The 15,686-nt window shown below is 35.7% G+C and overlaps 1 protein-coding gene across 1 annotated transcript; it reads right to left on the reverse strand.

The window, feature by feature from the left end:
* Positions 1 to 1,998: 1,998 nt before the first annotated feature.
* LOC103697766 (adenylyltransferase and sulfurtransferase MOCS3-2-like) lies at positions 1,999 to 15,610 on the reverse strand. The gene is made up of 12 exons (XM_039125573.1): positions 15,425 to 15,610; positions 14,975 to 15,274; positions 12,968 to 13,060; positions 12,651 to 12,706; positions 10,011 to 10,075; positions 9,775 to 9,849; positions 9,580 to 9,658; positions 7,901 to 7,939; positions 7,627 to 7,735; positions 4,103 to 4,221; positions 3,806 to 3,925; positions 1,999 to 2,678 (listed from the first exon to the last, which is right to left on the reverse strand). Exons 2-12 carry the CDS (start codon positions 15,261 to 15,263, stop codon positions 2,298 to 2,300), a joined length of 1,425 nt encoding a protein of 474 aa, XP_038981501.1. The 5' UTR covers positions 15,264 to 15,274; positions 15,425 to 15,610; the 3' UTR covers positions 1,999 to 2,297.
* Positions 15,611 to 15,686: the final 76 nt, after the last annotated feature.

Here is a 15,686-nt window from a genome sequence, read left to right on the forward strand (position 1 = left end):
AAGATAAATTCAAAATCTAAGCTATCTCCTTCCAGTTTCACTCTCGGCTCGAAGTAGGCATCTCATAACGGCACAAAGGGCAGAGGTGGCCCCTTTTTAGCCACCGAGCGAGACAGTCGCCATGAAAGACATGCATGCAAGGCATTCGAAGCACTTCCATCCCGACGTCAAACTCCTCCAAGCATATCGCACATCCATGCTGCTCTCCAGCGTTATTACATGTCACCTTTTCCAGCTCCTCGATCGAAGCCGGCGATGCCGTCACCCTGCCAAAATTCCCTCCTCCATTAAAGGAACGTCTCGGCACCTCTGTCGTCACCTCCTCGGCCGACCCCCAAACTGCAGGGTAGACATGGATGATGACGACCATCTCTACCCTTTCTCTTCCTGCATCGAATGCCAGTTGGGCTTTGGAAGAAGTGAAGGCGATGAGCTTCTCCTTCCAGAACTCTAGTGCTCTCGGGTTGGGAGAGCGTGTGGTGGAAAGCATGCGAGATACCACCTCCTCGAGGGACGGGGAGGCTAAGAACTGGCCTAGGGGGAAGCAGAACGCCGAGCTCTCAGTCGCGGGGACTACCGTCCGGCTGCCGCCTTCGTGCTGCAGTTCGTGGAACTCCGAGAAGCGGAGTTCGACGTCAACTGGGACTAGCGGCCTCATATCTGCTTCCAAATCTCTCTCCCCTTTGAACGAGACAAGAAGGTATACAGCAGTGTTGCCCAAAAGGAACGCCATGGACTACTACTCTCGTTGTATCGCTTGCTCTTCTTTTTTTTTAATCTTCTTTCTTCACCACTTCTGGAGAGCGGTGGTATATAGAACGAGACGATTTCAAGGACACCACACCAAGAATCAGAGCACACCCCTACGACGACACATATAATAACTGAAGACCAGTCGTTTTCAAACTCAAACAAGGATATTATTGATTGCTTATTTAAAATAAAATTCTACTAAATCTATCAAAACTGGGAGGCCAACTTTTACTCCAACTATCCTACACAAAAATAAAATACATGTCGTACCTAAACTGGTAACATAGGGATAACTAACTAGAATAACAATAGAATGAATAATAATTAGTAGAAATATAATCCTAGTTAAACTAGGACTCATGATGTAATTATCTATATTGTGACTTTAGGAGTTCTCCACGTCCAAAAAGAAAAAAAATTACTGTTTTTGTTTTCGCAGTCCAAATCATAACTGAATATTTCTTAAAAAAAAAAAAAGGCGTACAGTTCTAATCATAATTATAGCATTCCTACCATTAAAAAATATAGCAGATTTCGATTAGCTATGCAGATCATGCATGCCTTCAATATACCATCGGGATGGTGGATTTTCAACAGGAAAAAAATGGAAAAACTTGACAATTTTTTGTTTCAACATATTAAAAATTTCCACGCCCCACATAGCATGAATTTCCGACAACTTGGATTGGACAAGAATTGCTGAATATTAAAGCTCTCGTTTAACTACTGAAGGTCAAAAGTTTCAGTCTGGTTCTCAAGGAGAACCTTGTTCCGAGCTATTCTTTTTCACACGCAACCTGACTCGGATTCCGTTGCGGCCCCCGCTAAGAAGCCAGCAGGACACCAGTCATCAACATGGCAAATGATATGAATAAGATTCATGAGATACTCTGAATACAAAGTACTCTTTATTAATATTCTCGTGGGGACGGATCAAACATGAGCTACTCTGAATACAGAGTACTCCAGCTGCTGGTGAGTTGTTGGCAACTGCATGGTACTTCCAATAAACCTGGGCATCAAAATGGCCTGAACAGCATAAGACCAGTGTCCCAACCTAGAAACCTCTTTGCAGCATCCCTTGGGATGGGAAGCACAGAACTTTGCGATCCTTAACGATGACTTAGAAATGCTCAAGAAAATATCAACATGATCATGGGGCAAAAAAAAAAACAGATGGAACACATCAATGCCACGCAATGTTTTGTTTACTGCAGAGAGATCATCAATCCTTTAGAACAATACTTGGAGACTGGTGATAGATTTTACTGCCTGTAAACAAAATATATATTATTCACAACTTTGGTTGATTTTTAGAATTGTTGCTTGCAGTACTACACATGTTGAGTACAGATATTTGTTTTATCTCGACAAAAAGAAGGCACTTTTAATCCACCTGCAAAATTTATGCAGAATGTCTTAGCCTCTGTATGAATTTGAGATCTTCATGAACCCATCCATGATATCATCTCCATCCATAGCCACAAATCAACGCAGAATAAATACTCATGGAAGAGAGAGACTGATACAGTAGCAGTAGCTGCCTAGTAAATAGGAAACGTTCGATCAACATCTTGTGCCCAAGACTCCAACCCCCCAATTATATCCTTAGCCCAAGGGAAACCATTACTGTTTAGGTACTGTACAGCCCTCTGAGAATCGTTGCCTCTTCTGCAGACTACGTACAAGGAGGCATGTTTGCCTGAAACCTGTCCTGCTTCTTCTAGAGCTAAATCAATTGTCGACAGCTTACCTTCCAAGATGGATAGTGGGATGTTCACAGACCCAGGAATTGCAGCAATTTTGAAGTGATGTGCTGGCCGTACATCAACCAGTACGTGCGGCTCACGCTTATCAAATAATTCCTTGTAGTCTTTACTGCTAATCCGGGCACTCTCTGGAACCAGGTTCAGCTTTGGGCTTGACTGCATTCAATTAAAAATTATCATGAACAAAGGCGACTGATTTAAATTCATTTTGACATCTAACATACTTCAGTATGCTTTAATGCATTTATTTTAGTGTGTAACCAAAATGGCAGCATAGATTGTCAATTTCACTAGAATGCAGAAGAAAAAAAAGGATACAGCGGGCAGTGAGCATGATATATACAATTGAGCTGACAGGTAAAGAAAACCTAATTTGACTCAGATATATCCCTAAACTACCAACATTGGTCTATTTCCATTTCAAACTCTAACTCTTGTCACTAACAGATGAGTCCCCGCTAACATTATATTAATAGAACAATCAAAACAAAGGCAGGAAATTCAAATCGATGGGGGAGGCAGGGAACAAATAAAAAAAAATATTTAGTACATCTGAATAAGGTTAATAACACATTCCATCTCAGGTACATTCCAATAGTAATGAGAAATCTAACCATATATTATCTTGTATCGATCTGCACCATTGCTTACCACTGCAATATACCACAGCTCAAGTCGACACTGCCTCTGTATGATGCTAGGTGTCTTGTGCATAAATAGGAAGCATAAAACAACACAGATCAACCCTTACATATACATACATAATGCATCGATCTCACACTACATGCATATTGTCTTGCAGAGATGAGCCAAGCATGAGGTCTACCTACTTTACACATTATATATAACCATCAAACATATCCTATACCCAAGATAGAAAGGATTTGCAAGCATATATACCAAAGATAGGATTTCTAAGCACATATACCAAACACATTTTGCATTTCTATACTGATGTGGTTCTGTCTTCAAATGCAATTGCACATGCAATATTGTGGCTTTTGAACCGATCTACGTCATCATGATAAGCAATATTCAGAATAATACACGAAAGAAGAAGAAACAACTCCACTTTAGAAAGATGCTAGAACTAGAAATACCAGATAAAATATAGCAAAATGATGAATTCATATTTCCATAACTCTTCCATAGGACATGGCATTTACTTTGAGACTACCGAGAAATCAACTGACTCTATTTTACAGAAACATAAGAACCTATATTTAACAATATAGGATGATACTGTATCTTGTCAAGATATGTCTACAAGAGCAGAAAATTACCCTATCAGACATTGGAGATTGAGTGAAGCACCCATAATCAAAATTTTGAAAGTTTTGTTGTGTGAACACAGCATTTTCTCCACAAACAACACAATGTGATGATCTTCCTCGCATCTTGAACTGCGAAATTTCATATTACGTGAAGTTCAAATACGTTTAGAAATTGAACTAAGCTAGCTATTAGATGACTTATAAATATGGAATAATCCTTTAGACATAAGAAAATAGCATGAATAAAACATGAAAAATCAAAACTGAAGACAAAATCATGGTTTTGGAAACACTCAAGTGACGTACAATCCGAATTCGAGAAGACAGTGCATCGAAAAGAAGCATCCTCCCAGAGAGGGGTTCACCAACTGCAGTAGCAACCTTTATAGCCTCTAGAGCTTGGAGACAACCAATCACACCAGGAACTAATCACACAAAATAGACTTGTGTTATATATTAAGAATAAAGTTTGAAAGAAAAGAGGGCAGGAACAATGAAATAAAAAACTAAAGAAATAACAAAGTATACATAAATGTATCATCTTGCATCTGAGGAGTGCAAATAAGACAATTGATACAATCAATGAAAGCCCCTTTTTCATAGTTATGGAGTAATCTAATAGAATTTAAAAAGAATGAAGTGTCAGCATTATTGATGGGAAGAAGAATAAATTGAATAAATTAAGTGCGAAGAAAATAAAACTTAATTAGCAGAAGTTCCAACTAGGGATGTAGTCAAGCTGAGGTTGATCAAGCTTGGCGTGAAATTAATTTCAAGATCGAAAGGCGAGATGAAGCTTGATTTGTTTACCACTATTTTGAGCTCAATTCGAGCTTAATCTCAAATCAAGCCAAACATGAGCATAATTGATCAGCTTGAAAATCCTTAATTGAACTAAAAATCAACTCAAGCTTGGACCAACTTTGCTCAAACTTGAAGTAAAGCTTGACTCATGCTTGATTCGGATCTGAATTAACACTTAATGGATTTGAAAAGTAAACAAACATTCAAGCTTGAAAAGACTCTGATATTGTAAACCACTAGATCTAAGATCCAACAACCACAATCTAAACTAATATATACTAGTAAATAGGCACATGTAATGCATGTTTAATAAAATAATGATAATATAAACAAGTTAACAAATTATGTGTTATACTTTTTCTTTTACTTATTAGTTAAAATGAATACACATATGGTTAAAAAAAATAAGTAAAAATATAAAATTAAATGCAGAAAAAAGAAAACAAGTTAGAATAAAATAAAAATTATAACACAAAATAAAAAGTAAACTGAAATAAGAAAACTTACTTCAGGAGAGTGAAAATGGATCACTTATAAAAAACCAATAAAATAAATTCAAATAACAATCAAAAAAATAATGATCTATATACAAAGTAAACCCAAACAGAAACCTCAAAAGACTATTTTAAAAGTATGAAATAAAATAATTAAATACAAAAAAGTCTAGACTAAAGATAGATAAAAATGTTGAGAAATATATCAAATAGATATGGAAAAAGTGTGTGAAATAGAAATGGAAAAAACATGACAGAAAATATAAAATTTTATGATAGAAAAGATAAACTGAAATGGGAAAAAATATGGCGAAAGGGAAAAAGGATGAATTTGAAAATATAGCAAGTGATACAAAAAAAGAAGATAGAAGAAAATACAATATACATAAAATAAAATGAATAAATAAAAATAAAAATATAAGAATAAAAATAAAGATATAAATAAATTTAAGAAAACTAGAACACAAATCAAAATTTTAAAACAACAAAAATATATTAAACATAAAAATCTAGATAAGATTTTAAAAATAAAAATATAACATGAAATAATAAAGTAGAAACTAGAAACAACATCAAACAAAATGTCAAATAAAAAATAGATGATCTGAAAAGAAAATTAGATATAAAATAATAATTAGATGGGATGATGTTGGGCATGGACTCTTAAGAAAAGATATATACTAGACTACCATGGAATGATATATGACATGATATACATTCTAGGGGAAAGTTAATGACCATGAGCAGTAAAGCTAGATCTGGAACATGAAGTGAAAAAGATAATTTTTGTATTTTATTTTGTTTCTTTTCACTTATTTTGAAGATAAGATACAAAAATTTTATATGCGAAGATCCATCTGGAATGAAAATTTAAGTCTGGTCCGTAACAAGACATCTAACCTTTCAGTGATAATCTTGGGCTTATATTACCAACCAGATTGATTGATTTTTAATCAGAGATTTATATTATACATAGATCTAGAATTAAAAATTCAAAAAAAAAATATTCTGGGCACCAGAATTGGACAACTCCACTGACTTTCAGCCATCTACTGAGATCCTCTGCTAATATGGAGTCAATTCTTGTGGAAAATCAATTCATAACCGAGTGATTATGCAATTTAGTTTCAGAGGCAGTCCTCGATTTGCATGTGAATGATGAAGGAACAGAAAATGGAAGGCACGTCTTTAAAAAAATGAAACAAAGAGATGTTAATTTTTGGGGTGCAATGATTTCAGGGTACTCTTAACATAGCTTACAGAGAATAAAGTTTTAGAGCTGTTTGAAATGATGAGATACTATTTATGCCAGAAGAGTTTGCAATTCTTGATTCTCATTATGAAAAAAAAATGATTTGTTTACCACGTGCTTAATCGATCAGCTTGAAAATCCTTAATTGAACTAGAAATCAACTAAGCTTGAAACAGACTTGGCTCAAGCTTGAATTAAAGATTGATTTAAGCTTGAAAAGACTAATATTGAGATCTGCAAGATCTAAGATCCAGCAGCCACTATCTAAGCTTATTGAGCTTGAAAAGACTTTAATCCACTAGATCTAAGATTCAGCAGCCACTACTTAAGCTAGTGTGTGTGTGTATGTATGTATGAATGTATCCACTATCTAAGATCCGGCAGCCACTATCTAAGCTTATGTAATTTTGAGCCTGATTAAGCCAGGTCTATTTCTGGCTCAGCTTGAAATTAATTTTGAGCCTAGGTTGCTGGTTCAAGCTTGGTTCATTTAGGACCAACCTGGAACTGAGGTTTTTCCAAGCAGAGTCCCAGCTGAGCTCAAGCAGTCCAAATTGTTTATCACCCCTAATTCCAACTTCACATAAAGACAAATAAACAACTTTGCATACATAATTGAAGTATCTGTCCTCGATCATCTTAAACAAAACCTTCTTCTTACACTATTTTCTGCACCATAGTTAGCAGTAGTACACTATTGGTTTCAATATAGCATCATCGGCATTGTATGTAACAAATTTTATCTTAGAAATGTTCCCATTTTTTCCATAGCTTTATACTACATCCTGTACCGACAGTGTACCAATATCAGTCTTCTGCCAGAACTGTATGGTATCACTCATACCATCCCATTCTGACGATTTCTAAAAATCTTGGTGCCTACCATGTACTCTAAAAATACAGCTGGTAACAAGGATGATCTACCATATTTACACAATTCAAGATCATACACGAACAGAGCAAGCCAACCAAAGCTCCCCTGCACATGACAAGTCTCGATCGACAGGGAAGAAGAATTGTGTTCATCTTTGAGACACAACAGATAAGCCAAAGGGCCAACTTGAAACAATTCCCAAATATTACGTCATGAAAGAACTTCACAATAACCGTCTAAACTATATGAATACAAGGGAGCTACGTGGAAAATAGAATATGCATCATTAAAAGGCACTGGACTAATTTCCACACCTAGTTGCTCTCGTGTTTATAACAAGAACTATCTTGGATAATCATTTGATGGATCGAAATTAACCATCTAACAGCATAAAGAATCAACTTACCTACCCCAAGAACACCACTATCAGAACATCTTTGACATGCTGCTGTCGGTGGTGGTGTTGGAAAAAGACATCTGTAACATGGACCTCCATTATGATGATAGACAGTAAGCTGCAAAATGGGGTTGCTGCAATTAATTCTCATAAATGATAAATATATTTTACTTCAAGGTTGTACAGTTTTCATTTGATGTTAAAAATTCTTAATTTTGAATCCATTAGACTTTTCTTGAATTAAAAGCTTTTCATGACCTCTAATTATAACAAGCAAATCTACCTGCCCTTCCAAGCCAAGTGCTGCACCGGATATCAAAGGCTACATGAAGAAAAATGGATCAGTCAGAGAATGAACTTAGAAATCTAGCATAATATGTACTTTGATACATGAAACATAGGTAATGAACAAAGTATGGCCCAGAAGTGATCGTTCTATGGTTTCTAAATGCATCTATATTTCTTATGTAAAGATGAGGAACCCATTCTCAAAATCATTAGGGAAATGAATGCATCATGCATCTTTATATCAACAGTGCACTTTTCCTTTCAAATATGTATGCTTCCCCTCGGACTTAACAATTTATTCTATAAAACCCTATTATCAGAAAATAGAGTACAAGAATGTAGTCTACCCTCACCCTTAGCTCCTTAAGGAGTAATTTATATCATCTGACAATAGTAACTTTCTAATCTCATATATTTATCGTATGTATCGATCTATGGAATAGTATGTTTTGTCCTGTGAAGGATGACGTGAAAACAATTTCGTCCAAAACACATGACTTCTACTAAAACAGGTCATATTTTGCCTTAGATACAAAAACAATCCATAGTTTCATTGGGTATTTGCTATGACTTCAAACATACAACTTTAGTTATTGTTTTTCCATCAGAACGGTATGGTAGCGGTCCTAAGGATATGTAACAAAGCTGACAACCTTAAAAATAATTAAAAACCATCGCACAAACCAGTATGCACCGCTAAGACTGGCACATACCAATTTGGCTAGTATATACTAGTATGGATGGTTTTGGCATCCAGGCATCGATACCAACACCGCATTTGCATAGAAACGATAAAATACCAATGGTACAATCCCATTCCAGCGGTTTTTGAATCCATGCATTTGAGCAAATCCATTCTTGTTACTTCATGTGAATGCCAAAGTATAGATTCATGGTATCATTATAATCAGTTGGCCTTTTCCAAACTATTTGGGGTCAACTTCATGGATCCTCATTCGCCAAGTATTCCTATCCAGTGCCACCTCTAATGTTATTCCAAGTTACGTACAGATTAATGGTATATCAAAGAATAATAAGATACGCACAATAAATACAATATGACAAATCAAGACAATGATTATTTGTCTTTTTTAAAAATGTTAGTTCTGATGACTTTTAAGATTTTCAAAACATATTTAGTTGTTCCGCAATTCCTAAATCACAGCCTTAAGCTAGAAAAAGAAAATGTAACCCCAAAATTGAACCTTCTATTATGGTTCAGCATAACTACACATGCAAAGTGTAGGGTGATATTTTGCATTCATAATAAGTTCATAACTATTAAACATAAAAGTCCAATGTAGTACTTTTCCTGCATAATAAGTTCATAACTTCATAACTACAAAACATGAGTCTCATGTCATAGTTTTCCTGAATAAAGATGCACCATGTTCCACAAAGATAGACTTGAGAAACACACCATACACAATTAACTAGGTTGAACCATATGCAGCCATAGCATTAGATCTAACGTACTGAAGCTCCAAGTTAAAAATCATGTTTAGCTAAGTATTATTTTAGGGATCTGAATGGCTATTTGAAGAACCAATAGACAAACCAATTCAAATGAAAAAAAAAAATATTAAAAAAAAAAAAGCAATGAGCTCTAAAATAGTAGTATATCCTGCTATTCCTCAAGTATCAATAGAGAAGACCAAACCAAACTATTTCTACCTTTCCCAGCAGAACACAGCAATCGCTGATCATGTAACGACTTGGGAGATTATCTGTTGCATCTACCACTACATCATATCTTTTAGAATTTCAGTAGTCTTGGAAAACAAGATAGCTTAGCTGTAAAGACAAGAAAACACTAAGACCATCTTTAAAGTACTGCTTCTTCTGAGATTTACAGATTTCTAAGGATACTTGCTCACAATATCTAAAGCATTCGCTGCTTGCAAAGCTTCTTGGTGTTCCACCAACTTGATAGAAGAATTAACCCTGAATAACAATAACAATGTCCGAAATCAGTTGTAAAGTATTTTTAATTAAATCTATCAATTAATATAGAGATCCTAAACGACAAAATGTCAAATAGTCAGAAATAATTTTGCAAGAGTTATAAAAAGAATTCAATAATGCTGAAAAGGACTGCTACATACGCACGACATGCAGCAGCAGCTGACTTCACTTTTGACTTCCCAACATATGCTTCCACATGGATGATCTGAATTAAAATGTCAGTCATACAGAAGACATGTAGTGATCAAAAAGAGCAACTATATAACTCAAAAATACAAGGCCATATATGACTAGAGGAAAACTGTGCAAAAGAGACTGGATGTTGGAGAATTTGTAATAAATTTCCTCGAGGGTCAAAAGTGTTCAGCTGTGAAGCATAGAGATTATGTGGCATACAGGTAGCATGATGGTCACATATCTTCAGTGTGCTAAACTGTTAAATTCAAAAAGGTTGACAATATAAAGGAAGCTTCTTAAAAAACAGAAAACCAAAGTACAAGATGAGATGGGCAGTTTAGTTGTAAAGATTCTTGCCAAAATCTTACAATCCACAATGTGATTGCACAATCAAGATCAATGGCACCAAATGACCCTCGATCAGTATAGATAATAAGACCCACATCTAAATCATATGATACGGATCATGGAAGTACAATCCTTTGGATCGTATTATACCGAACTAGGTCATGTTTTGACAAACTAAAGCTATAAGCCTGTAATCTTTTATGATTAATAAATTTCTTTGCATTTTAAAATGGCCAATTCATCACTGATAAACTTCTAGAACAGCAAACCAGCAATCTCCTTTAAATTTTCATTTTCCTAGGAAACAGAATACACATATAGTTGTTCCAAAGCTAAGACCTAGAGTTATCTCTTCTACCACTTTCTTAAAGTAGATACCTCATACAATCTCTTACCCAAAATAGAGTTCAACCAGCCTATGTTTAGGTATATACTTTCACGCCAAATAATTCAAACAAGGGGCAGTGTAGTGCATGAGGCTTCTACCATTGCAAGGTCTGGCGAGGAATAAATGTATTCGGCCTTATCCCAACATGCGGAAAGACTATTTTCATGTTTCGATCATGTGACCTCCAGGTTACAATAGAGCAAACTTACCATTGCAACAAGGCTCACCCTCAAAATAACTTAAATAAGACGTTCTATTAACTTATATGGTGAAATAAAACTATATTAATTAATTAATTATAGTGTTTGTTCATTGAGCATGATACTTTATGAGCTTATGGTTGTTCAAAATTGAACATTTTATGTCCTTACATGATGGTTCCTTGCTCATTATTAGTTCAAATCACGATTTAGTTATACTTCTTACCTTTTATGTTGTTTCAACTTTAACCTTATTTAAAAGTTTCCAATCCTCATTAAAGTAGGTAGAAACGGGAGAGGAAGACCCTAACATGAAAGTGGTGAAAAAGGATATGGAAGAGCTCGAAATAGCATCAAAGGATGCCTTAATAGGAATGCTTCATGAATGAGGGCTCATAAAGCTGATGCCAAATAGTTAGGATGAGACATAATGATTATGGTCTACAAATGGCATGCATGCAGATCTAAAACATAACCCAAATTTCAACCCTTCGTAGTCCTTCCACAAACCATAACCATAATCCTAATCTAAACCAACATGAGAGAAAGCGAGAGAGCACTCATCCTCAACTCTTCATTCTTTTCCTCATTAACTTCAGAAAATCTGCACAAGGCCCCAAATTTCAGTGCCCAACCATATTAAACCCGATGAAAGTCCAATCCCAAGCATATAAAATTTCTGCCCCAAAACCATCTAGTACATGTGAACCATAGAATTTGTAAAACAAGTTATTTCTTTCCCTTAACTTCAAGGCAGCCCAATATTTGTTCAATATCAGATTTTTGGACAGCAGCTGTGAAAGCTTGATAATTCAGCCATAACTCATCAAAGGATATTGTCTCATCAATTATAGACTGCCTCAAAAATGTGTCTCTCCAATAGTGGGTTCCAACAACTGGATTGCCATAAAAGAGAGTCCAAAGTCCTAAATTAACTGCCACACACCTAAAGTTGATGTCTACCTTTAGTCCATCCTGGGCAACTCTTACTATTTAACATGTTATGTAATTTATCCAAAGTTCCAAGATACAAGAAAGCAACAGTATATTTATCATTAGAGTCAGTTGACACCTTGTATTATCACCACAATGAGTGATATTAGCAAACTAGAATAGCAAGCAGCATTATAATAAAGACAGAGCAAACTGAGAGGTTAACTATGCTGTCCAAATTATAAATAACCCCTTTTTTCCCCTTAGTTTTAAGGGCAAGGACTTTGTAAATTAAGCAGGCCTCTTAATGCATAAGCCAGCATTGATACAGTTGATACCTAGTTAAATTACAATAAGACCCTGAACGTTTTAAGTGCATAGGAAAATGAAAATATAAATTTGGGCAAAGTATGTATACTTTCCATTCTCTGTTTGAATTGTAACAATGCCCTGCATGGCATATGCATGCACATACCTGTGCAAACAAGCAGGTGAATCCTTTTTGTTAGAATGGCACTTTTACTTTTTTTCTATGTTATAAAGATAATATATAGCACAAGAATTTCATTTCTTTAATGATAAGCTTGAGCATATCTGTCTGTCTCATGCCAACCCTACACTATCTATAGGGGAACAAATTTATGTCTGCAAACTTCTAACATTGGCAAACAGAAAAGAGAATGAGAGATGGAAGAGTAGAAAGAATGTTATGGGAAAAATTATCATCTGCATACCTGCCGATGTAGATTGTTAAGCTCAACCATATCATCATCAACTATTCCTAGGCAACCTACAATGAGAGTCCAAAATTAAAGTTGAAATATAAAGTAAATTAATTTGAATATTAAAAAATTTTACTACTGAAAATAAAATTTAAGAAAGGATCACCAGGAATGCAGTAAAAGCCATATTACATAATTAATAGAAAAAAAAATAAGGAACTAAAGGGGAACATGAATCACTAATGTGTTATATAAGTAAAATCAATGTTTACACAAATTTTTATCAAGCTACAAAGTCAAATATATGAATTGTAAGTGAAAAAAAATACCAACACCACAAGAAGCAAGATACAGAGCTACGGGTGACCCCAACCCTCCTGCTCCAACCACCAAGACTGAAGACTTCAAGAGTTTTAGTTGCCCTGCATGACACAGACAAATAAAATTAACAATTTGACAATGCCACAGTCAGTTGCTACAGCTTCGCAGAGCCCAAATTAATGAGAGACATCTCAAGTTATTAGCATGGAAAATAAATAAGCAACTTATGATCCTTGCTACAGATACACAGAGATCCTGATATAGCCAACAATAATGCATTTAGAAAAATTATTTTTGCATCATATTGGTCTTAGAAATATTCATAATTTGATGTCTCTCCATAAGATTCAAACTATATGGTTATTTAAACATTTAGGGCTATCCTTGATTACCTCCATATGTCATATTATTTATTTTAGGGCATGCTTGACATCATTATTAGCAATTTCATAAAACTTGGTCCTGCTTTAGTTTCTACATGCCCTGTCTCATTACACTAAAATTGACTAAATGAACTTAAAAGCATAATTCTATAGGAATCCTTCAATAATTATGTTATATCTTGGTGTGAGATTTTGAGAGGTATCTGTTCAAGATCAAATGTATGTGAAAGAACATGCCAAGCTTGCTTCTTTCCAATCTACATGGTGAATCAATGAACTACCTCCACAATTACAACTCCATGAAACCATATTGTTTTGTAGCTTAAAGCAATTTTAAATTGTCCCATGTGGATATCCTATAAATCCATACAGCCCCTTCTCCAGACCAATCCTTAAACAGTTTTCAATATATCGACAAATTTTGCATTCTCTTTATGTCACAAATGAATTAAGTGAAAAGAATCTGAGTAGCTGGCTGGTGAGAACCAACAGATTGTTCTTGCTTCATCTCTTCTCAAGTAGGCAAAGCTCTTCAGTCCAAGCAAATGCCTGCCATTGCTGGCAGTTCAACCAAAACTATGAGCAAATTCCACCTTGTCAGCTACTACCCATTGTTGGGCTTATAAAAAATGTAAACCTAGCAACATCCATACAATTTGCACCACGCATGAATGCATTCTTAGGGAAAAACTAGGTGGAATGGTGATCGAGGCCTGTCATCAAGTGCACCCCAGAAATAAATGGCTGCACAGTTATAGCCACAAATAATCATTGGCATCAATAAAGATGGACAGGGTTTGATCAAGAGGTTATTTATTAGGTTTCTTAAGGGAAAGCTAAAAAATGTTGATAAGGTCAAGTGAACTACAAGTATTGGCTATATCTTGATACCTTCCATACTTACTCGATGAATTCCTCTAATAAGCTACAATTACTTGTTCATCATCCAGTTCCCATTTGAACAGATTTTTTGTTTCCTCTCTAGGATGTTTCACATCACCTTACCATTTACCAAGATCCAAAAATTCTTCCAGCCAAGACATGAAAAAGTAAAACTCGAATAGTGATCAAGCAGTCTATTTAGTATATCTATCTATCTTTACAAGTTCAAATATTTCACAAAGCCCTTTTTTCCCCTAATAGAGAGCACAATAACAAGTTTATCTAAACCATTGAGAAATTCTCAATTTATTTTATATTTTTTACTTAGCCTAATGATTCTTCAAACAAATCTTAAGTAATTGCAATAATCAAGATTTTTTCTATTATTAGCAAATATATGATGTATTCATGACTGACCCAAGAAGCATTTATGGAGTAAAATTTAACATGCTATATTAGCAGGTAGTGTTAGTTTTTGCTTCATTAATTCTTCTTGCCTCTCCCATGCCAGTAATACCATGAATAAATATATGTAAATTCTAGCATCCTTGCATCCGTAATATTTGGCAAGTTTTCTTCAATTTTTGATCATTTAAATTCTTTTGGCGAATTTTCCACATTTCTCTTCATAAACTGCAAATCTTTGCCCTAGCAAGTTGTTACCTAAAACCAGATCTTTGCATTCAAAAGCATCAAAATGTTAAAGCATAATGGCAGAGGTAAGAGGGGAGAGAGAAAAAAAGTCGAAACCTTCGACACCGAAATCAGGGAGCAGTAGATGGCGGCTGTATCTGTAGATCATATCCGCTCTCAAGCCTTCACCAGAAACATCACCATTCCGGAAAGAATTGGCGGGGGGCTTCGGACAGCTGGCGGTCTCATCCTCCTTTCTAGAAGCATCAAGAGCAGTCTTGCTGTTCAGCTGCGCTTGGAGCAGATGAATTCGGTTCTCGATTTCCATCTTTTCCCCCTCCAGCCTCTCGATCTCGCGAAGAATATCATCAGATGATGCGCCACCGTTCATGATGCCAGCATCCATCCAACAAATTTCTGAAGGCAAAGATAGAGCTCTGGATTAGTGAAAAGAAATAGATGAGAGGAATAAAGAAGACTGTGTTGGGTGAGAAATAAGATCTGAAAGTTTCTTGATTAAGGTCTGAAATTAGGGGCAAAAAAAAAAGAAAGCAGAGAGAGACGAACACCGGTAGCCGGGGAAGGCACGGGTTGAGGGTTCTTTGGACTTCAGGCGCGACAAGAAGAGAGGGTTGGAGGAGGGTTTTCCATGCGTCCCCCTTTCTCCTCACGTTCGCTCATTGTTATGATCAAGAAACCCCCAGGTTTCGGCATCGACCTGCGCAAAATTAGGTTGGCCCCCCCGCGCTGATTCTGGTTAGGCGGGGTTTGGACTTCTGGCCTACCGGGTTTGGTTGGAGTGGGGAAATGGGTCCATTGGATCATGGAA

The sequence above is a fragment of the Phoenix dactylifera genome, chromosome 4, assembly GCF_009389715.1.
Source record: "Phoenix dactylifera cultivar Barhee BC4 chromosome 4, palm_55x_up_171113_PBpolish2nd_filt_p, whole genome shotgun sequence".
NCBI classification, from domain to species: domain Eukaryota; kingdom Viridiplantae; phylum Streptophyta; class Magnoliopsida; order Arecales; family Arecaceae; genus Phoenix; species Phoenix dactylifera.

Bases quoted from the DNA above. Each gene is read 5' to 3' on its own strand.
- LOC103697766 (XM_039125573.1), bottom strand. From the start codon at position 15,263: ATGGATGCTGGCATCATGAACGGTGGCGCATCATCTGATGATATTCTT. The intron at 9,850-10,010 runs GTATGTAGCAGT...ATTGTTATTCAG, and splicing joins GCTGCTGCTGCATGTCGTGC to GGTTAATTCTTCTATCAAGT. The intron at 2,679-3,805 runs GTAATTTTCTGC...AATTGAATGCAG, and splicing joins AATCTCCAATGTCTGATAGG to TCAAGCCCAAAGCTGAACCT.